Source organism: Arvicola amphibius, chromosome 7 (genome assembly GCF_903992535.2).
Source record: "Arvicola amphibius chromosome 7, mArvAmp1.2, whole genome shotgun sequence".
Taxonomy (NCBI): Eukaryota; Metazoa; Chordata; class Mammalia; order Rodentia; family Cricetidae; genus Arvicola; species Arvicola amphibius.
Window position 1 is genome coordinate 94,756,250 of NC_052053.1, and position 22,539 is coordinate 94,778,788.

The 22,539-nt window shown below is 47.2% G+C and overlaps 3 protein-coding genes across 6 annotated transcripts in view; 2 read left to right on the forward strand and 1 right to left on the reverse strand.

The window, feature by feature from the left end:
- Positions 1 to 9,153, forward strand: part of Mideas (mitotic deacetylase associated SANT domain protein) — a 67,770-nt gene extending 58,617 nt beyond the window's left edge. For all 3 annotated transcript variants that reach the window (XM_038337266.2, XM_038337267.2, XM_038337268.2), the window contains exons 8-13: positions 78 to 153; positions 781 to 869; positions 2,386 to 2,535; positions 3,670 to 3,885; positions 5,236 to 5,432; positions 5,725 to 9,153. In XM_038337266.2, the coding sequence (XP_038193194.1) occupies positions 78 to 153; positions 781 to 869; positions 2,386 to 2,535; positions 3,670 to 3,885; positions 5,236 to 5,432; positions 5,725 to 5,887 (891 nt within the window). In that variant the 3' untranslated portion in view covers positions 5,888 to 9,153. The remainder of the gene's footprint in view (positions 1 to 77; positions 154 to 780; positions 870 to 2,385; positions 2,536 to 3,669; positions 3,886 to 5,235; positions 5,433 to 5,724) is intronic.
- Positions 9,154 to 9,839: 686 nt separating this feature from the next.
- Positions 9,840 to 11,420, forward strand: Pnma1 (PNMA family member 1). The gene has a single exon (XM_038337673.1). It carries the CDS (start codon positions 10,359 to 10,361, stop codon positions 11,418 to 11,420), a length of 1,062 nt encoding a protein of 353 aa, XP_038193601.1. The 5' UTR covers positions 9,840 to 10,358.
- A 3,336-nt stretch (positions 11,421 to 14,756) lies between these two features.
- Positions 14,757 to 22,539, reverse strand: part of Dnal1 (dynein axonemal light chain 1) — a 28,103-nt gene continuing 20,320 nt past the window's right edge. The window contains exons 7-8 of one of the 2 annotated variants that reach the window (XM_038337334.1): positions 21,636 to 21,776; positions 14,757 to 18,736 (exon numbers count right to left, since the gene is read on the reverse strand). In XM_038337334.1, the coding sequence (XP_038193262.1) occupies positions 18,696 to 18,736; positions 21,636 to 21,776 (182 nt within the window). In that variant the 3' untranslated portion in view covers positions 14,757 to 18,695. Of the gene's footprint in view, positions 18,737 to 18,906; positions 21,777 to 22,539 lie in introns of those variants that run through there. The other variant, XM_038337333.1, reaches the window with a different exon arrangement.

Sequence of the window (22,539 nt, forward strand, 5' to 3'; positions counted from 1 at the left end):
TGTTGCCTGGGCCCGGGATACTTCATCCTTCACTGCGGCTGTTGCTAGCTTCCTGACAGCCCTTTCTTCCTCTCCAGGAAACACTGAATAAGCTGCTACTGAAGAAGCCAGTGCGGCCCCACAATCATCCGCTGGCAACTTATCACTACACAGGTGGGCCTGACTGGGGTGGTCATGTGGTCCAGAACCTTAGGGGTCTCCAGCAGAGGTGGGGCCCTGCTCAGTGCTTAGTCACTGCCCTGAATGGGAGTGGGGACAGGGAGAGCCAGCCAAAAGTCAGAGCAAGGAAACTAATATCAAGGTCAAGTGGGGGCCCTCCATGACCTTACAGGGAAAGCATCAGATGGGTAGGCTGGAATCCAAGCCAAAAAACTCCCAAGTCATAGGTAGAAAGGCCAGCAGCTGATTTCAGGTACCTGCAACATGGACCTTGGAGTGCTTGTCTTATTCTAGATGCTGTCCTGCAAGTGGGACATTGATACAATCATGTAATCCCAGTAACTACTGTTGTTCAGTCTCTATTAGACCCACATTTCCAGGCAGAGCCCCAAAAGGTCATTCATTCTACCGTATAGCATCTAGTCTTTCTTGAACCTGGACAGACAGGTTCTAGTGTTCATTCCCGTTTGAAATCAAGGGGAGTGAGGCTTCAGGAAGCTGGTAGTGAGTGGCCAAAACAGATGTGGATGGCCTCCCACCTTCAGTGGGTCAGAGATGCTCACAGTACAGATGCTCGTGTTCTTCCCCAACTCACAACCTGGTACCCTCTCTGCTCTTCAGGCTCTGACCAGTGGAAGATGGCTGAGAGGAAGCTGTTCAACAAGGGCATTGCCATCTATAAGAAAGATTTCTTCCTGGTGCAGAAGCTGGTGAGTAGGGGCAAGCGGAGGGTCCTGTGGTCACTTGCCCAGTGCCCAGGTGGCAGGGTGCTTGCCTAATGTCCCTGAGTTCTGGCCCCATCGCTGCCATCGGGTAGCTTCAGAAACAGCTTTGTCGACCACGGCTTGCACAGAGGATCCTCCGCTGACCTCTGAGCTCTCCGGACAGGACTTTAAGGCTAGATGTGGCCGAACCTGGGGGTCGGTGAAAATGTGTGGGAATGTATTGCTCGACCCAAACCCAGTGGTCAGATAGATCTTTGAAATGGGAGGGCAGATGTCACAGTCCGAGAGGACCATGGAGATGGTTCTGACATCGTACTGTTTGCCCTTCACACATGATTGGCCTTAGGATGCATGGCCCTTTTGTTGGCAGTTAGTAGCAAAGCTGGGAGAGCCTTCTGCTTCCTGCCTGGGTTTTCCCTGAATCTTCCCCGACATGACGTTGCTCTTCCTTACTTGGCTTTGCTCCGGGAGAGAAGTGAAGCTGTTCCCCAGATTGAGGAGGGAAGTCTGCATTGCTGTATTTCCTCCAGCTTTGCATGTGGAAGGATACCCAGATACTCTGTACTTTAGCCAGAAATCGACCAAATGGAGAAGAGCAGTTCCACAAACGCCCATTAAAAATGCCTTGCTGAGGTTTAACCAGTTTTACCATTTGTCCCTTTTTCTTCTCTTTCTCTGTCTGCATCTAAACACGAACCCATGAAATACACACACCTACCTCTTCATCCTCCCTCTGGCTCAGCTAATCATTGAAAGTTTGCTACAGCTGGGCCTGGAGGATAATCGGCCTGTAATTGCAGCTGTCTGGGAGGGTGTGGCAGGAGGGTCGTAAATTCAGAGTTCAAGGCCAGCCTAGTTAGTTACCTTTGTGAGACTCAGAATTTAAAAACAAACAAACAAAAAAAAATGGGAGGTGGGGTGGAGTGAGAGTACTATTTAATTGTAGACCATTTGCCTAGCTAGCATGTTCAAGGTGCTATGTTCAATATCCAGTACAGGGGCAGGGCGATTATTTTTAAATAAAACTGCCCTAAGCAATGGCAAGCAGTTTAAACTGGATATTAAGAGGCCCACAGAGATGATCTAGTGGCTCACGCCTCCTTCACTAATATTCACAAGTGAAAAAGCAGAAGTCAAGGTGCTGAGCCCCATTTCACCTGGGAACTCTGGGAGGAGCCATGCGAACTTCTGAGAAGTTTATGAGGGATAAGGAAGCTCAGTCATACTGCAGGGTGCCAATTGTGACCCAGCTGACCTGAACCCCTGCTGCCCCTCATGGCACACCCCTTTAATGTCTAGTCCACAGTCAAATCTCCCCGGAAATGCTGCTGTTATCCTTCTGGTGTTACTCATTGAAACAGTGCAGAAGCCCCCATTGATTGCGCTGGTCAGGACTTTGTTGAGGAGCAGGCATTGAGAAGTGGGGTTTTGGCTAAGATAGCAGAGATGAGAAGAGTGAGCCGTAGCGGCTCCCCTGACCTCAGTTTTGGCTTTGTTTCAGATCCAGACCAAGACTGTGGCCCAGTGTGTGGAGTTCTACTACACCTACAAGAAACAGGTGAAAATCGGCCGCAACGGGACGCTCACCTTTGGCGATGTGGACACCACCGATGAGAAGTCAGCCCAGGAGGAAGTTGAAGTGGACATTAAGGTGAGCCCTTGGCGGCCTCCGCTGCCCCACGCTTGGTAGCACTTGGGGCCAGGACCTAGCTGGAAGCTCGAGGCCAGACTCCTGAAGTTTATAGAGGGTAGACAGAGGAAAACAGGGTCCCTGACAGCCCCCAGGGGCTGGTAGCCCAGGCCCTGGCCCTTTGCGTTCTCCCTCATCCACTGCCGGGATCCGTAGATGGTGCCGATGCAGAAGACTGGAGAGTCGGTGGCTCCAGCTTCACCTCCTGCCTCCTCAGAAGCGCAGCTCCCCAGCTCTCGCCCTTGCACCACCGTTATGGTTTCTGCTCTGTCCATGCCTTAGCACACGCCACTGTTACTATTTCTGTCATGTCCCATACTACTTATACAAATTTTTTTAAGTCAACTCTTTTTTTTTTTTTTTCAAAAGGGAAGCCTTGTATTACAATCATAAATAGGTAACCAGTATTGTTTCCTGTCAGTAGGAGTTACTGGGAAAAATAAGTACGTATGAAAGCCACTGTTACCGAATGCCAGCTACATGCTGTAATTCCCTGCTAGATCTCTGAGACACAGGGCCGATTTCTCTCATAAACAGATCACCAGGTCTAGGGAAGCAGATGGGACACATTAACACCAACCCCAACCTCATCCTTGAAAGAGGCTGTGATCTCATTCCTTGTCATGTATCCCCTTGATATTGTCTCTAAGTCACAAGTCCGTACTTGGTAGCGTGCTACTTTGAGACCAGGCCATAGTTTGGTCCCCATATTGCAAACGGGAAGTAGAGATACAGAAAATGTCATAGATAGTTAAATGGGAGCTCAGAGCTCCTGCCTGGCACACCCTGAGGTCACTCTGCCCAAAGGGTGCCCAGAAGATTCTGGGCATCTATCCAGAAGGCCAGGTGGTTTGTGGGTCTTGGCATGCTCCCTCCCTAGCCCTGGCTCTGTCTCATCCTGAGGGTGCCCAGGGTCAAGACTACCCTGTTTCCAGGCCAACTGGCCATGGGAGGGCTGTGACTTAGGACAGAGTCCCAGTACAAGAGGCTACCCTGGGCCAAGACAGGGCTGCGGGACCAGCAGGTGCTTCGGAGCCTTGGCTGGATTCAGAGTCCACACTCTGGAATGACTGGGCTCATTTTCGTCTCCCTTAGACGTCTCAGAAGTTCCCAAGGGTGCCTCCTCCCAGCAAAGAGTCCCCAAGTGAAGAGAGACTGGAGCCCAAGAGGGAAGTGAAAGAGCCCAGAAAGGAGGGGGAGGAGGAGGAGGTGCCAGAACCCCAGGAGAAGGGAGAGCAGGAAGAGGGCCGAGAGCGCAGCCGTCGGGCCGCTGCTGTCAAAGCTACACAGACACTACAGGCCAATGAGGCGGTAAGTGACCCCCACCTTCACTCTCCCAACACAGACCAGGAAGGTGGAGCTAGGCCTGGGGTGCGGGTGGGGTACAGACAGAGCAAGACCATAGTGATTCTTGTGGTTATAGTTCAGGAAATGGACCAAGTACTTTGTGCTATTAACTTATTTGGGCCTCAACCGTGTGTGGTATGGGCTATTATGAATCCCATTTTATAGATAAGGAAACTGAGGTTAAAGATGCAGCTTGTGTGCAATATGTGTATATATACATATTATACATACACGCGTGCGCACACACACACACACACACACACATTTCTGTGTCTCACATTCAGAGGAAAAAGCCTTTTGAGAACCCAGTAGATGTGTGCACGTGGGGGAAGCACTCATAAGCTATAGGTCAGTCACGGCTATCCTGGAGCATGCCCCTGACAAGAATGTCTGAGACAGAGCTGAGCCTATGATACTGCCAATAATGGGCCTTTATGTTCTCTGCGAGTGTTAGATGTCCATTATCTCGCTAATTTCTCATAACAGCTACACGGAGTGCTGACTCCCACTCAGCAGATGGGGGTCGGGTCCAGAGATACCGTTCCACTTGCCTGAAGGCACACCCCAGGTCTTGGTACTGAGTGGAGGGCTCTGTCCCCTTCCCAGGCTAAGCAAGGCGTCTCGCTGTGGCCCCGTCAGGAGGGCTGGAATGTGTTTCTACACCTAATGCCCACAGAGCACCTGTCCGCTAAACACAGCTGCTTGCTCCCCTTCCGCTCGGCTGCTCTTCTGTTGGGGCTGTGCGGTGTCCGTGCTGTCTTTGTGAACACGTTGAGGGGTGACTCAGGGCACGTTTATCATTTCTGATGGCCATCTGGGGTTCCTGGCCTGAGGCCAAAGCAGTAACGTCCTTGGGGTGCGCACCGTGGGTCCTCTGCTCTCTTGACCTTCTTTCTCTTCTGGTTTTCCCTACCGGCATTTCTTCAGCAAGTGGTCATCACATCTGTCCCTTTCATTACACTAGGAACTTTCTGGAGACTGGGCTCCCCTGAGGACCTGTCTCCCTACCACCTGGTACATCCATGATTGGATGAAATAACCAGAAAACATATGAGCACAGAGCCAGAAGCCTTCAGGCCTATAGCTGCCAAGGTGTGGCCAGAATAACTGTGCCAGCCACTTTGTGATAAAACTAGAGCCAGCCCAAGCGGCAGTGGCCTCCTGGAGGCGCCAGGGGGCGCTGTCACTGGAAGGGGGATACTAGGTGACCGGTTGGCAGGAATGTATGAGTGTCTAGGACCCTCTGGTTGCTCAGCCAGAATTCTGAATCCACACTCGCCTCTAAAACGCACCCTCTTTGTTGACTGCCTCCAGGCCAATGATGTCCTCATCCTCCGGAGCCACGAACCCAATGCCCCGGGGCCTGCAGGCACTCAGACCTCTGAGAAGCCAAGGGAGGGGCCAGGGAAGTCACGAAGGGCACTGCCTTTCACAGAGAAGAAGAAGAAACCCGAGGCGTTTAATAAAACTCAAAACCAGGAGAACACTTTCCCTTGTAAAAAATGCGGCAGGTGAGATGTCCCAGCCTTGTCTCCACGGGGACCTGGACACCATGTGGGATATAGGTGCTGCTGGGATTGGGGCACCATGGGTCTGGCTTTTGATTGGCTCAGTGGGTTTCCAGGGTAATGACATCACGGGGCAGGCATGGTTTGAGGGGCGGGGGGAGCACCATTCCAAGTGGGAGGGGGAAAGGTAGGGGCTAGGTGGACAGGTTAGAGTTTGAGGGAATATTGAGTGAAGGGTGCCACACCCCACCGTGGTGTGGCTCGCTCTCACCTGAGCCCCTCCTGCCCGCTGCAGGGTGTTTTACAAGGTGAAGAGCCGCAGCGCTCACATGAAGAGTCACGCAGAGCAGGAGAAGAAGGCCGCGGCTTTGAGGCTGAAGGAGAAGGAGGCTGCAGCTGCGGCCGCCGCGCACCAGCAGGCACTGAAGGAAGAGAGCGGCGAGGGAGAGAAAGGTTGAGATCCTGCTGGATCCTCTCACTGGCCTCCCCCTGCACCCTGCACCCTGCACCCGGGAACCCCTAGAGGGAGCCAGGAGAGGGTCACGTGGACTTTGCTCTGCAAAACAAATCCGATAATGAAAAATAAACAGGCTCTTTTATGTACAAAGGCCGAGGACAGTGTTAAGGGCTGCAGGATCCAGTTCTGAGTATCTGGTCTGTCCAGTGTTCTGCTTTCCTGGAGCCTTGAGAGGCCAGGCCCCTTGGAGAGGGGAAGGGCTCCGCAGCTGCCTCTCAGATCTGCCAGTCTGTTAGCATCTCTGCCTTTCTCATCCCAGGGCCCTAGTAAGCCCATGGCAAGCCAAGCACAAGCTCACCCCATGGCAGATTATTCCTCTTGGACCTGGAAGGCTGTGCAAACCTTGCTCGAAGCCCCAAACAAAGGGGCTCCTTAGAGAATGGTGGCCTTATCACAACTGCGTCCAGGCCGGAGCTGCTGCAGTGACCTGGCTGCAGGTCACCACCTCCCCAGGAGTGTCTCGGAGGGCAGTTTCAACCTCTTTGCTGCTTGTTAACAGCCCGTCTGGGGCTGGGAAAGTTTTCTCAAACATTTGAGGAAGGGGCCGGTGTTCATGTCCCCACTGTCATCCTGCTACAGGGAAGGCCAGAAGAAGCAGAGTCAGGCTCGAGGGGTCTTGTGACAAGCCTGGTGACTCTTCCTGCTGCCTACCGATTTCTACTTTTGGGTCCTGGAGGCTGCTGAGGGAGCCTCAAGCAGGTCCTGGGAAGGCCTGGCCTGCTCTTGGGTGCCAGCTCCCTTCTTGCTTGTCCTGCTCTCAGTAGCTGCCACCTGACCCCATTGCACCCCACTCAATGTTGATATTCATAGCCCCCCCCCCCCATCCTGCATGCTGGGGATTTCTGGATCCTTCCCTGGGAGGGGATGTCTCCTAACTAGGTAAGACAGGAGCCTTCATTCCTTGACCTGTGTCATTTGGGAACTATTTATTTATTCTTAATATTTAATTTTTAACATCCTCAGGGACCAGGGGCCTCTTGCTTTCCAGAGGTTCAAGTGCATTTATCCCCAAATAAGGCATCCCCACCCCCACCCCTAATTCCAAGGCTCTGTGGTCCCATACCTTGTTGCTCTTGCCAGTAGGAATGGTAGTGGTTCTGAATGGGCTGGGAAGGTGGGGTGTGTCATCAGAGTCACAGGAAACCCGCAGATGTTGGTGAGATCAAAGGCAGTTCTCTGGCTTGCCCTTTCTGTACTTTCAAAATGCCTGAGGGAGCTGGCAGGAGGCCAGAATTCTAGTTTTGTTTATCAGCCTGGATTCTGGCTTGAAGAAACCATATTTGGCATGAAATTACTGGAGGGCTGGAATGTTCTGGAGGCCCCTTCGCTTGCCAGTTCCATAGGGGGCCTAAGTTACTTTTCTGATCATTACTCGACTTTGGTTGTGCAGAAGAAAGCCTAAGTGAATGTGTGTCTGAGGAAAGAGCTGAGAAGGGCTCCCCCACGGTTCTGTAGGAGGTAGCCTCGGCCCTGCTGGAAATCGGAAATAGACGTGTCTTTAAGCTATACACTATTGGGTGTTTTTTTTGTTGTTTTTGTTTTTTGACTTTTTTATATTCATTTATACATCAGTATGGTTCTATGAGAGCTGCCTATGGAAGTAACACAAATGTCCCCCTAGATAGCTGGATGGTTACCTAAACCTCCAGCTTCCCTGTTAGCTTCTTTCATAGGTTCCTACAGACTCAAAAGTCTCGAGATTGTGAAAACCTGGTACCCTCTAGAAGCAAGAGGGCAACACATTTAGGCTTTCCTCTAAATCACTTGTATAATGAGTGCCTTCACAGCTTAGCCCCAAAGTGCTACTTATGGTTCCCAAGGTTTTTTTCTATTTAAACCATATTTGGCTCAGGCCCCTTGGACATGTGATATCAGACATCTTCAGCCACATTAGATCAACCAGTCCTGGGAAGTCTTGATAAAAAGTGATTCTACTTTTCTAAGTTCACAGAGACCAGACCAGATAGATGAATATAGCCAGGAAAAAAAAAAAAAAACCGAGATGCTGCCTTTCGGTGGCGATCTTGTGAGACGTTAAGGAGAGCCCATGCTCCAGGATGCAGTGTGCAACCTGCACGGATTCGAGGCCAGATGCACTGTGGCAAGAAGCCACAGAGGCTGGCGCAGGCCTGTCCTTACTGGTGCTTTTTCAGATGAACACACACTGGGCTTGGTTTTTGTTGTTCTTCCTTCCTATTCGGAGATTTTTGCTTTAAGAATAAGTAACGACTTCAGCTTGCCATTAGCCTGCCTAGACCGTCTCACGGTACCTGTCTCCCAGCCTCCACCTGCATTCAGCGAAGGGCGTGAAACTGACATAGTGCCTGCGATCTGGACCGTCTCTGGGGTCTCTCGCCCATCTGAGGGGACAGTGCCGTTACTACCGTCCTCCACGCCTTCAGCCCCCCCCCCCCCCCCCAGCTAAGGTACCTACCCTCTCGCCCCCACCTCCGACCCTAGCACAGAGGTCCTGTGCTGCTCGTGTCTAAAGGGATCGCCTATATTTAACTGCCTCAGTGACATGACCTCTTCTCACGTGCCAGATGTTAAAGATGGAGGAGGAACACAACACATTCAAGCCTCAGCTGTTTAAATGTTTTTTATTGGGCCTCTCTTTTCTGGTTTATTTATTAATAGACTGGCAAAGCCTAACTCCTTAGGTTTTTACGGGAAGTATGCATATTTTTATAAAACAGTTGTGTCTAACCCACATTTGGCTGTGTTTGTTGCCGCAAAAAAAAAAAATTGCAGCTGTTGGAACTTTTCCTCATTTGTCTCTTAATTCAAAGGCCTTGTTGGAGAGGACAGAGCACAGGACAGCCTTGATAGACTGTAATTACTGTACAAATATTTTAATAGCATAAAATAAGTATATTCCTTTTATTTTGAAACAAATGATCAGACACTGCCTTTCGTGTGTTTGTTGCCTGTGGCACTCTTTTTAAAAAAGACTGTTACATATTAAATAGTGTACATATATATATATAAATATTACCTCTTTTGCTGTACAGTTGTGATAGACCAGACTGAAAATTTTATTTTTTGTGTGCTTTTTATAAAAAAATTAATACACTAAAGAAAATCTTGCTGATGTGATTGTAATGTACCTATGTAACTTATTTACTTTTGAATGTTCTGTATCTTAAGACCTTTTATTAAATAAGGTTTTAAAAAAATGCATTGTTGAATGCTATATTCTTATGGGGTGTTTTTACCAGTTGGGATTGACAAGGGAATTTACCCCACTGTTTCTGGGGCTTAAGCATTTTATTTTGTTACCATATATACTCAATAAGGCTAGGGAGAGAAAATGCAGGTTGCCTGGCTACAAAGAAGTAGTAACAGGGAGATATATAGATACAGGGAGATATATAGACACACACACACAATTTATACAAGAAAGCATAGTCAGTCTCTCACAGGAGCCTATAGATGGCATCCTCCCTCCTGCTTTCATGGGGAAGAGCAGAGCCTCGGCAGAGTGTGATCGGATGGTACACAGAAGTCAGAGCGCATAGGCACAGACGGGATGAGCATCTTGAGACAAGTCCGTCATGGTGGATGCATTATCAATAATGCCAACTTAAATTTACAGCAAGATTAGACATAACAACAAAAATATGCTTACCCTGTCTCGAGAAAAAGAAAACAAAAAAAGATGCTTAACAATATTTTTAAGGAAGAATCTAGGAAATACAGGGGGCGGGGGAAGAAATGCGCCATCACTGAATAGACGCCTCAAACCCCTCGGTACCATAGCAACCACCAGATCCTCTGGAGCCCGTGCATCTCGCGTCGTCATGGACACGGTTGCCACGGCGACACTGGCGCGCGGGGCGGTCCCGCCCTGCACTGCAGCTGCGCAGCGGCGGCCCTTGCGGGACCGCGCTGCTGTAGAAGCTGAGCAGAGCTGTCTCCAGCCGGCCTTCCGGCTTCCGCGCCTCCTGCGGCCTCGGTCCCAGATATTCACCAGCCGCTGCAGCCGCCGGACCTGAGTACCTCCTCGCGCTACCCTGTGCCCGCGCCTAGCACCGGCCGGCCCGGGAGCGGCGGGAGGAGCTGCCACGCCCCGCGACCGCACCCAGCCGTCTACCGCCCCGAGCCCACCGCCTTCCGCCTTCCACCAGCCTTGTTTCTCTCCTCCACGCGGTGACGCCACGCACAGCTGCAGCCAGCCCACGCCTGCTCGGACCAAAGAGGGCGACATTCGCGCGACAGGCGGAGCGACCCTCGAAGCTGGCAGCGCTCATTTTGGGATCCAGAAGGGACAAGACGGGACTCAGGTGCCATTTGGTAATCGTGGTCGCTTGAAGCTTGTCGCCTCCTGGCCTACCCGGGGGAGGGAGGCATGTTGTATTGTCCTAGGTGAGCCAATCCAAGCGGTGTTTGTAGAACTGGCACCTTTAGTAGAAATGGCTATGACACTATTGGAAGATTGGTGCAGGGGAATGGACGTGAACTCTCAGCGAGCTCTGCTGGTCTGGGGGATCCCTGTGAACTGTGATGAGGCTGAAATCGAAGAGACCCTCCACGCTGCGATGCCCCAGGTGCCCTATCGAGTACTGGGGAGAATGTTCTGGAGGGAAGAAAATGCGAAAGCAGCCTTGTTAGAGCTCACCGGGGCAGTGGACTACTCCCTGATCCCTAGAGAGCTGCCAGGGAAAGGGGGGCTCTGGAAAGTGCTGTTTAAGCCCCCCACTTCTGATGCTGAGTTTTTGGAAAGGTTGCACCTCTTTCTAGCCAGGGAAGGGTGGACCGTGCAAGATGTTGCTCGTGTGCTTGGGTTTCAGAACCCTGCTCCCGCTCCAGGCCCAGAAATGCCAGCAGAGATGCTCAACTATATTTTGGATAATGTTATTCGACCTCTTGTTGAGTCCGTATGGTATAAGAAGCTGACGCTGTTCTCTGGGAGGGACATTCCCGGGCCTGGCGAGGAGACCTTTGATGCTTGGCTGGAGCACTCTAAGGAGGTCATAGAAGAATGGCAGGTGTCTGATATGGAAAAGAGACGGCGGTTGATGGAGAGTTTGAGAGGCCCTGCTGCTGATGTCATTCGCATCGTCAAGAACAACAACCCTGCCATAACCACCGCAGAATGCCTAAAGGCCCTGGAGCAGGTATTTGGGAGCGTGGAGACCTCTAGAGATACACAGGTCAGATTTCTGAACACTTACCAGAACCCAGGAGAAAAGTTGTCTTCTTACGTCCTTCGCCTGGAGCCTCTGCTGCAGAAGGTAGTGGAAAAGGGGGCCATTGATAAAGATAACGTGAACCAGGCTCGCCTGGAGCAGGTCATCGCTGGGGCCAACCACAGTGGGGCCATCCGAAGGCAGTTGTGGCTGACCGGGGCTGGCAACCGACCGGCACCCAACCTCTTCCAGTTGCTGGTGCAGATTCGAGAGGAGGAAGCCAAAGAGGAGGAGGAGGAGGCTGAGGCAGCCCTCTTGCAGCTAGGCCTGGGGGGCCATTTCTGAGTCCCTGGATTGGCCTGACTGCTTTTGTTTTTTTTTTTTTTTTTTTTTGGTTTTTCGAGACAGGGTTTCTCTGTGGCTTTGGAGCCTGTCCTGGAACTAGCTCTTGTAGACCAGGCTGGTCTCGAACTCACAGAGATCCGCCTGCCTCTGCCTCCCGAGTGCTGGGATTAAAGGCGTGCGCCACCACCGCCCGGCTCTGACTGCTTTTGTTATCCCTGTGTGTTTTACAAGCCTGCCTCGCTTAGTAAAGACCTAAGCTCCTGCTTTTGTTTTGTTTTCTGAGGGATGGGCCAGGGGAGTCGGACCTGCTTGCTCGGCTCACAGTCACAGAACTGTGTGATTGGCAGGAGCTGGAACTAACGGTAGAGGTGGGTCAGATGCTTGACAGGAGCCCTCCTGGTGACAGCTTTGACAGATGTGGGAAAATGTGACGCTGCAACACTTCCTGTCAAGATGCTTGTGAAATTGCAAGTTCAGACGCTTAGTGCAAGCCTGCCTCACAGGCTGTAGGGCACAAACTGTCCTATTTGTTACTAATATTGTGGATAGTTTTACTGTACATTGTCCCTGATTTATATAGCTGGAAGGAATGTGAGCCTACTAGATGATACTCATGAAAATTCAGATTTCTAATTTCTCACGGCTCAACATCGGAATCAGTTTACCTGCTCAGTGTTCTAGGACTGAAGATGGCGTGTTGGGAAAATGTGCTTTTATGGAGCCACAAAGTCATCTTTTCATGGTGTAAAATAGCGACAGAGCTCATAGGGGGAACCTCCATAAACAATCTACGTTCCCCCCACCTGAAATAGTTGTCATTTAGTTATTGGTCATGTTGATGCTAAGTGTTCTAAATCTGAAGTTTAAATAGATGTATACAAATAAAAGTTTGAAAATTCTCATCTTGTTTTTCCTGACATGTATAAAAGTTTTCAGTGTAATTCAGCTCTGTACATTTTTCTATTACAAAGATTTTTTGCTCATGTAAAAAAAAAAAATTAACCCCCTTGCTATGAGCTTAAATCGCAACAGCGTCTACACGTTCTTGTGCTGCTGGTTCCTTGCTTGTTTTCTTTTTCACAGTCCCACTCTGTAGCTCAGGCTGGCCTCAAACTTGTAGCAGCCTCCTGCCCCTGGCAGTGCCAGGGTTGCAGGTATGAGGACCACATCCAACTGTTTCCTTTAGATACAGGCTCACTCTACAGCACAGGCTAGTCTTGAACTTGTGGTCTCCCTGCCTCCTCCTCCCGGGGCCGTCACATCCAGCCTTTGCAGTACCTTTTAGGGGGCTCAGTTTCACATGACTTCCTCAAGGCATGTGATGATGGCTGAAGAGGTGAAAATACATTTCTATGAAACTTGACAGAAATTTGAAATGGGGCTTAGGTTTCTAGCAGTCTTTTACACTTTGTGACTTAACGTTAAGGTTTTGTTTCAACAAAGAAATACAGCAGAGTCACGCATGTGCAGCGTGAGGGTTTGCTTCACTGCGGTCACTGTATGCCAGGATGAGAAAAGGGAACAGCTTAACACTGTCTTAACTTGACTCTAGAGATCCTGAGCGGCATAAATCTGGAAATGCGGCCACACTTTCTCTTAGTGTTTAGGAGTGGAGCTGGTGTAACACTGTAAACCACATGACCGTCTGTCCCTGAGGGCCGCTGGGATAACTCAAGCAGAGAATGGGGATTAAAAAAAAAAAGGTGTGTGTATATATGTGGCTGTGCGTGTCATGATGTCATGAGATGCATGTGGAGGTCAGAGGACAATTTGCAGGAATCCATTATCCCCTACCATGTGGGTCCCTCAACATAAGATTCTATTTCTTAAACTTTTATACGTGCACACATGCTATCATGTGCTAGCCAACCACACTCCCAACTCCTACACTCAGGTACACATTCTTAAAAACAAACATGGGTTCTGCACACCTCATGTCAGCGTCCTTGGCTTCACATAGGGACAGAGTACACCTTTTGTGGGTGGGCACTTACATGCGGAGAACGTAGGACAACATGTAGGAGTCAGTTCCCTCCACCATGTAGATCTGAGGGATCAAACTCAGGTTGGCAGCCGTGGTGGTAAATGCATTTACCTGCTGTGCCATCTCACCGGTCCACCTCATTCTGCCAACGGAACCTCAATCAATGATGGCTACACCACTTTGTTCAGTAGCAAGGACTGAATCTGAGATCTTGTGTGCTGGTCAAACACTCTACCGCTGTTTATTTACCCCATCCATTTATTATAAAAAAGGTTTACATTGTATAGAGGAAGCAAGCTGTCCTACAACTTGCTATATAGCTGAGGCTGACTTTGAACTTAGAATCTCCTGCCTCACTCTTTTTTGGGATCATAGGCGGGTACCACCATGCTTAGCCTGTACTTTCTTTTTATAGCTGAAGAACTGATTACATCCTATGAGGAAAGGTATTTTTACTATGTGACCATAGATAACATCTGTGCATATCCACATGAGCATACATCCATGGTTAATACAACACACAAGGCAATGTCAGGGTCATAGATGCTCATCTCCACCCCCCCCCCCATCTTTCTGAGCTGAGCTTTGTCTGTAGCATAGGCTATTCTTGAATTCCCGCCTCAGTCAGCACACCATTGAGCTAGGAAAAATCAGTGAATTCAAAGTAACCATGACCTGATTTGAGGTTTTCTCGCTATAAGTTCAGGAATTTTTAAATTCTGCTTTTTTTTTTTTTTTTTTTTTTTTCCGGAAAGGTATATTCAAAGAACTGTGGGATAGTAGAAACTTCATGGAAGTTCTATTCTGTAACAAAATTATGTTTTGGCTGATGGCCCAGATTATATACTGGCAAAGTGTATGCCACCGATACTGCTGGCTTACCCCGATTCTCAGGGGCCTCTCGGCTCACCCTCATTAGGGATGGCCAAATGCAGGAGGAACTTGGTGTTCTTGGAAGCACCCTTCAGTGGACATATACTGATGGAGGGTTAAAGTCTGGAAAGGATGTGTTTACTGGTAGGAAGTGAGAGAGCAAATTAGTTCAGCCGGGTGTTGCACACCTTCAATCCTAACACTTGGTAGGTAGGCAGATCTCTGAGTTTGAGATCAGCCTGGTCTATAGAGTGAGTATACATATTCTAAGACATCAGAACTACTACACACAGATCTTGTTTCAAAAAACAAATAAAAACGAGTTAAATGTCTCCTCACCCTACCCCATTGCTTTCTCTCTCCCTTTTCTTTCCTCCCCCTCCATCTCTGTCTCTCTCCTCCCTAACCCTGTCACATGTTAATCAGATATCACGAGAGTCACTCTGTTAACTCAAACACAATAACCAAAGGACTTTTTTTTATAAAATAACATGATTTATTACTATTTTAAAACAAGTTTCACAAAATAACATTCAGAAACTCAATATTACTAAATAATTTAACACACAAAGTTTAGTCATAAAGTCATGCTACAAAAGTCCTGTGTAGAAAAGACTATTACCAAAGCAGTACAGATATTCAAATCTTCTTCAGAATGAACATGGCTCTAGAATGACGCTCCTGGCCATTACGGGCAACCTGGGAGAAGCAGCTGGACTGTGTGTCGCCTGCTCTCCACTGCCGGCATCGACAGGAGTGGTCCCACTGGGCGGCAGTATCAGCGCTCTCCCCCCACAGGGATCCAGTGAGCCAGGAGCTAAACTCCTACCCATGTAATGTAGTCAACACCAACATCAAGTTTTAAAATCTAGATAGGGGCTGGGCATGGTGGCACAAGCCTTTAACTCCAGCACCGGCAGAGGCAGGCAGATCTGAGTTCAAGGGCGGCCTGGTCCTCAGAGTGAGTTCCAGGACAGCCAGGGAAACTCTGCCTCGAAAAACCAAAAGAAAAAAGAAACTTAGATAATGGAAGGAAATACCCACAGTTTCTATTCTGAATAGGAATGCTATTTCGCACCCTCCCAGAGGGATGACCTTGCACCTGAAGACAGACAGCAATATCAGCAGAGTGGCAAGGGCTGGAGTCTCTGAGTCTGGCCCACCTGTGTGCAGCTGGCTTGCGCCCACCTCCCCTCTGGAAGTAGTTTCGCCATCAGCCACACTCACAATTTTAAAGTGCAAATCTACTAGAAAAATAGTTTGTTTTCTCTACCTCCTTGCTAAATTTGTTAGATCATAATTTGGTTGTCTCTCTAATCTGCCCAATATGGGAAATTAATGAGAATATGATTACAATTTCTCCACATGTCAAGTGAACCAATTTATATCAGGCTAGAAGTCTAGATTTTCCTTTCGGTTTCCTTTCTTACCACTCATGATGAACAAAGCAGGGATAGATAAACACGGAATTCTAAAAGTTTAGCATTTCTCAATGTAACCCTAGGTTTTAAATTTCCCCCTTTTCTACTTTTATGAGAAGAGTGAGTAAGCCACACTAGGTATAGATAAAGGAACTTGGACAAGTCAGCTGTCGCAAACAGCTCCAACCAGCTCCTTACTCTCAGACCATCGGCTCACACAGACAGAGTGTGTCTGCGGCTGACTGTGGGGAAGGCTTGCAATCTGGTTTTCTTCCTTTACCACGGCTTCACCGTTCATGGCTCCTCACGACACTTCCCCCACCCATTTTTCAAAGTGAATGATGAAATCTAAACTTCCTGGGCGTTTTCATGCTAACCTTAAGGAAAACTTGGGTAAAAGATTCCAATCCTGTGTTCCCAATTCTCAGCCAATGACAGATTTAGGTTTTATTGTTCCTTATTTTGCTTTCAGACCACTGGCAAAGGTATCGGAAGAAACACCTGCTCAACACCTATTTCCACTGCAGAGCCATACGCAGGGCATGCGAGTTACTGACCAGTTAGGGAGGGCATCCTTGTGCCCACAGTCGCACCAGAAGTCTGCACCGGCTAATTCCCCTGCACGAGCAATTAAGAAACCCAGAAAGCAGAATTCTGATCTACCAACATCATACCGACTGTGAAAAATTAAAATACTGGGCTGATTTTAGCACTCTCCCATTGTAAGAACAGCAGAAGTTCACGTGAATGCAGACAGCATCTACTCCAAAGTGGTCCAGTCTACAATCTGAATGGCATAAGCCAAGAACATCCTATATCAACTACAGTTTTAACAGTAAAAGAAGACTTAAGGAATAATCTGACAGGATATCCTTAATGTTTTCATATATCCAGCCTCCCATTCCATTTCCTAACTGAGTGCATTTGGCTTTAATTCCAGAAACAGAGATGCATCAAAATCATTCCAATATTTGTGGATAAGAGCCGAAAATGATGTTTGTGTGAAATGGACACAGAAAAGCACCTTACATATCTCTGAGAACCACCCCTAATTAAAAGACATTAAGAAATGGGGGAGGGGTGCTCCCAATTACAGAATTTGAGAAAAAACCACATATACTGTAAGTCATTTCACAGATCCAGTATGAAGCCATTCACTTCCCATACTCACTCCCAGGGTACCTTTTAGGAAGTAGAGCCATGCATAGAAACAGTGCAAACTACAGTAACAATAGTGTCCCTCTCAGCTTGTGGGCCTTTGGCATCACCAAGGAGAAGGAAGTCTCACCCTGTGGCTCACAATAGAAATGTCAATGGTTTTAAATGGTTAAGCCCGGCAGGGTAGTTTCTTCCCATCAGAACAACTTCAAAGAAATATATAAGGTATTAGACTAGGTGTTCTTTTGAAAAATGTATTGTTTCATGAGTATGCCTCCATGTATGTCTGTGTAACTTGTGTGTCTGGTACCCCAGAAGGCCAAAAACAGTGTCAGATCCCCTGGAGATGCAGGCGGTTGTGACCTCAGGTCCTGAGCAAGTGGTCTCAGCCTCAGCTGTCTCCAGCCCAAGACTAGGCATTCTTGTTTGGATTTAGAGTTAGAGGATTGTCAAAGCAGTGGTCCCTTTTGATCAATTTGACTCTTGGAGGACTGAAGTCATTCTGATTAAAATGATAGCTATTAAATTTCTCAAATCAAGACTAATGTAATCATTAAAATAAGGAGAATCACGTGGAGACGGAACAGGAACCGGGAGCCTCTCTGAGACTTTAGGCACAGTTTGGTGGGGTCCTGACTTCTTCTCTGCGGTCAATGCTTTTAACACTGCCCACACTGAAGACTCCGTCTGGTGCTGACGATGTTTCCCATTTTTCAGGATATTTTTCTTACACGAGAAACGATAATCTCCACAGCTAACTATTGCTTTGCAGACTGGAGGCAAAGACACCTCCAGTGATCCACAGGAGACATCTCCAGACATTGCCATTTGCCTGGGATCCATCCCACAACATCTCTCTTCCCTCTACACCACTTACATGATACACTTCAAGCTGCTTAACTTAGATCGTCTCAAAAATATATTTTGAAAAACTATTTCATTTATTTAGAGCTACCAAATTCAGTCTTTAAGTTTGTACCCTTATAGCCATAAAGCAAAGGGCACTGGGATAACTTATTAGGGAAAAGTTTTTACCAATATCAATGGTAGGTAGTTAGAACTATAGACTACTGCTTTAAACAGATGAGAAATTCTGTCTTAAAATCTGCATAAGGCAAGGTCCACAAGAGCTGATGTGGTCACATGACTATCAAAGGGGTGATCACGCCAGCTGCATTAGTCACTGATGGGGGTCAGGGTGTCTGGTTGTACATGACTCCAGTGGGCATCCATGGACCACAACCTAAATTCCAGTTGACAGTGCACACAGTTTTGGAAGAAGAATAAGTAAATATAACAGGAGCTAAGGAGACTCCAAGCCAGTCAGTCTTCCTCTTCTCACCAGTGTTTCCCATTGGACACTGGACTCTTGGACCTAGGTACAGCTGTGTTCTAACAGGAACACTTCCCATCAGCGTGCTGCCTTCCGAGCCCGTGGGAGATAGATGCTTTTGTGCTTTGGAGTTATAAGGACATGAACCTTTACAGACTTGAAAGTATACCTTTAAAATGATTGCCCCCCCCCCCATACTAAGCAATTGAGAACAAATAGGAGGTCCCTTTGCTGTTGAAACGACTGGCGTGTACACTTTAGGGGACAGGTGGTGTGGTCTATAACTGGACACAGCTGGGAATCTGCAGTTTCTGAAGGTGGGCTGCACCAGAGCGGGCACTGCTGGTCTGAGGGGAAACACTGAACAGGGTTTTAGGAAGGGAGTGAGAGATGTATTATCTTCAGAACTCTGCTCTCACATAATCTTTAAAATAGACAATTATACAAAACATATCTATTGTTCTCATAACGTTTAAATAAATTAACACAAAGTGTAAAGTACGGCCTTAGTTTTCATCTTCCTCATCCTGCTTAATTACTGGAGTACCTAAAATGAGAAAGAAAATATTATTTTTTGTCTCTTTCTTTTCTGTTTTTTGAGACAGGGGTTTTCTATGAAGTCTTGGCTGTTCTGGAACTTGCTATGTAGACCAGGCTTTCTCTCTCTCTCTCTCTCTCTCTCTCTCTCTCTCTCTCTCTCTCTCTCTCTCTCTCTCTCTCTCTCTCTCTCTCTCCTTGGATGTACTGGTACTCTCTAGACTAAGCTGGCCTTGAACTCAAAGATCCACCTGCCTCTGCCTCCTGAGTGCTGGGATTAAAGGCAGGCGCCATCATGTCTTGCTAGTTACCAAATCTTTTTATTTTTACATGGCAAAATTCTGTCTCAAAAAATAAACAAACAAAAGAATGAAACAGAACCTTTAATCTAATATAGGCCCTGTGGGTTTGTGAACGTGAGTATAGTGTCCCTGGAGACCAGAAGTATCACATCTCTCAGAACTGGAGTTATATGTGTTTGTGGGATGCCTAGCTAATGTGGTGCCCTGATCTGAACCCAGCTGTCATGATATATAGCAAGTACTCTTAACTACCTTTCCAGTCCTTCCCCCCCTACCCCCGTGTGTGTGTGTGTGTGTGTGTGTGTGTGTGTGTGAAAAAGAGAGAGAGGATCCTTCATTAGCCTGGAGTACTGGGACCACAAGCTTATGCTACAAGCACCTAGCTTTTTCACATGGGTTTTGGGGATCAAATGCAAGTCCTTATGTAAGGATTTATACTTGCTTTATATTTGTAAGGCAAGCACGTGACCAACTAAGCCATCACACCAGTCCATGTTTATTTTTTTGACAATGGTGATGATTATTACATGTTGAAACTTATCAAACTCTATACTTTGGATATGTCAAGTTAATTGTGCTAATTATACCCTAATTAAGTTGTTTCTTGTTTTGGGTACAGAAAGCAGACACTTAAGGGTCTTATGGGGGCTCTAATTCCCATCACAAGAACAGAGAACATTTCGCTTTCTTAGGGAGACATTATAAGAATAACCTGTGCATATTTTTTTTAACTACATACATCTTCTTACTCTCCTCAGAGATTCTGCAGGGTTCCTCTAGTGCAGGGGTTCTCACCCTTCCTAATGCTGGGACCCTTTAATACAGTTCCTCATGTTGTGGTGACCCAAACCAGGACATTATTTTCATTGCGACTTCATAACTGTAATTTTGCTGCTGTTATGAATCATAAAGTAAATATTTTTGGAGACAGAAGTTTGCCAAAGGGGCCGTGACCCACAGGTTGAGAACCACTGCTGGAACCCCACTTAACAAATGCTGTAGCTCCCTGCTGTGGATAAAAGGTTTGACTGTAGGGCGATAGTGGTTATAAAGGGATGAAGAGTCACAGCCCAGGACTGCAAGAGTGGAGCAGGGTGAAGCAAGGGTGGCCCTTTATTTTGCGTGACCGTCAGTGTGAGCGCACTGATGAGGACAACATGGAAATGCGCCTTTGGGACGGCACAGCAGTCGCCGTCACCAGCACTGGGTGCTTCCTTTCTCCCATTCAATCAGTCAGGCTCGTCAGTTATGTGCAGGATTGTTTTAGGAATAGAAATGAAAGCAGAAAGAGACCACAGGCTTGCTTTGTCTCTAAAAAATGTCAGAAGGCCGAGAAGAATCTGTTAGTGGGAAGGAGCGTGAAGACGCCTCCCAAATTAGGAAGGTACTTCCCGAGGACGGCAGGAGAGAAGTTCTAGAACAGGGGACCCCTGGCCCTGATTTTTAACACTACTGGGAGGGAATGAATGGCTGTGCTTTATCTAAAGAGAGAATCTTGTGGTCACCACAGACCTCATTCAAAAACAAAAACCAACAGCAAACAGGAAGGCCCCTTCCCAGCCCGGTGGACAGCACGACTGTGACAGGGAACCGTCAGGATGGGTCCTACAGGAGTTTCGGGATGGGGACAACTGATGCTTCTGTTCTACTCGTTGGGGACTGCTGACCTACAACTTTTCCTCATGACTTGCTCTATAATGATGGCATCATCCAGAGAGATATTAAGAATGTCCTACTATAGCTGATTGTGGTACCTTTAATCCCAGAACTTGTGAGTTTGGGTCAGCCTGGACTACATCAGGAGTTCTAGACCTGCCTAGACTATATAGTAAGACCCTGTCTCAAAAGACAAACAAAAACCCAACAAACAAAAATGAATGTCATACTAAGTTTCTTGAAAGCCCAGCTGAATTAAATTGGAAGGTGGAGTTCAAAGCCAAAATAAATTTATACTGAGATATTTTTTCATATGCTTGAGTTTCTGGATTATTTAAATATTTCAAGATAATTACAATGTATTATTTAATACTTTGTGCTAAGGACAATATTTAACAGATTATTTCTCTTACTCCTCATAACACTGTGATATACCCTTTAATATGATTACTAATGGTATTATTGTCTCTAGCTTTTATATAACAAATGAACAAGGCTTGATAAAATTCATTAGCAAGCATAATTTTCGAGCTGGGACTTGGCCCAGTTGGCTAGTGATATCTACTGACATAACATGGATCTCAGGGATTGGGAAATTAAAGTCACGGGGGAGAGAGTAAGGGGAACAATATAATTCTGATTAAATTGTGAAGGGCAACTATTTGTCATTTATGCTCAACTATCCCACAAAATAACAGTCTTAGAACTTTGGAATAAGCCTAGTTTCTTACAGGATTTAAGTCCAGGGTGATCTTTGTACCAGTCTAAAGTTCCTAGGAGTTCCTCATTATACTTGGCCTAAAACTGGATTGATCAAATCACAGAACAGAAATGGCTTTAACAATGAGAGACAACCTCCCTTTTCTCCAGCTTTGCTCTTCCTCATAATCCTATCCAGAATCTCAGATCTTACACCCAGGAAACCCTTCCCAGCTGGCCAGAGCTGCTCACCGTCCAGCTTTTTCAGCTTCGGCACCCTCTTGGTTGCTTCTTCGATCCAGTTGCCCTCGGCAGAATGTTTCTCCTCCAGCGGATTGCCTACGAACACCAGGTCTTCCAGGCATGGCAGTTCTGCCAGTTTCACGAATTCAGCTGCAAGCACACAGAACACTGTCCACGTTGATAAACTGGGGTCATACTCTTACGGTTTTGGAGACAGAATTCAATCACAGACTCCATTTGTGACCATGTGGGTGTGGTTTAAGATTTTGAAGAATATGGGAAACTTTATTATATAAAGTCATCATCTGAGGATATTATGGGGAGGGAATGAAGAACTATCTCTTCTACCTTTCTAATGATGGGATAAATAGAGAAGGGTCAGTGTTGAAAATAACAGTAAATTAATGTCAGAGGTACTGCATCAGTGGAGGATGCGCCAGTCTGCTTTGGTCTCTGAGTTCTTGAAGCAACTCATTCAAATCCTTATTACAGAACTTACAACAGTTTTAGAAATATTATCTTCCTCTCTTCCCCTCTCAGCTGTGAACTGAGCAACTGGAATAATGTTCACATCCCACATGTTTTTCAAGCATCTGGCATAGTTCATGTTGTATACAGCATGACATTAGAACATGCTGAAAGAATAACATACAAAAAGAGGCAAAGCAACGTAGGCAGCAAATCAGTCTTTCACGTTTATTAAATTTAGATGACTTTCTTTAGCTTTGGATAATACACTTTTTTTCATGGCCAGGACCTATGCAACCAGAAAGTCAGTGTGTGTGTGTGTGTGTGTGTGTGTGTGTGTGTGTGTTGCACTCGCATGTACATGTGCATGGATGTGGAGACCCGAGGTTGGTATTTCTTTCATTTCTATTCCTAAAACAATCCTGCACATAACTGACAAGCCTGA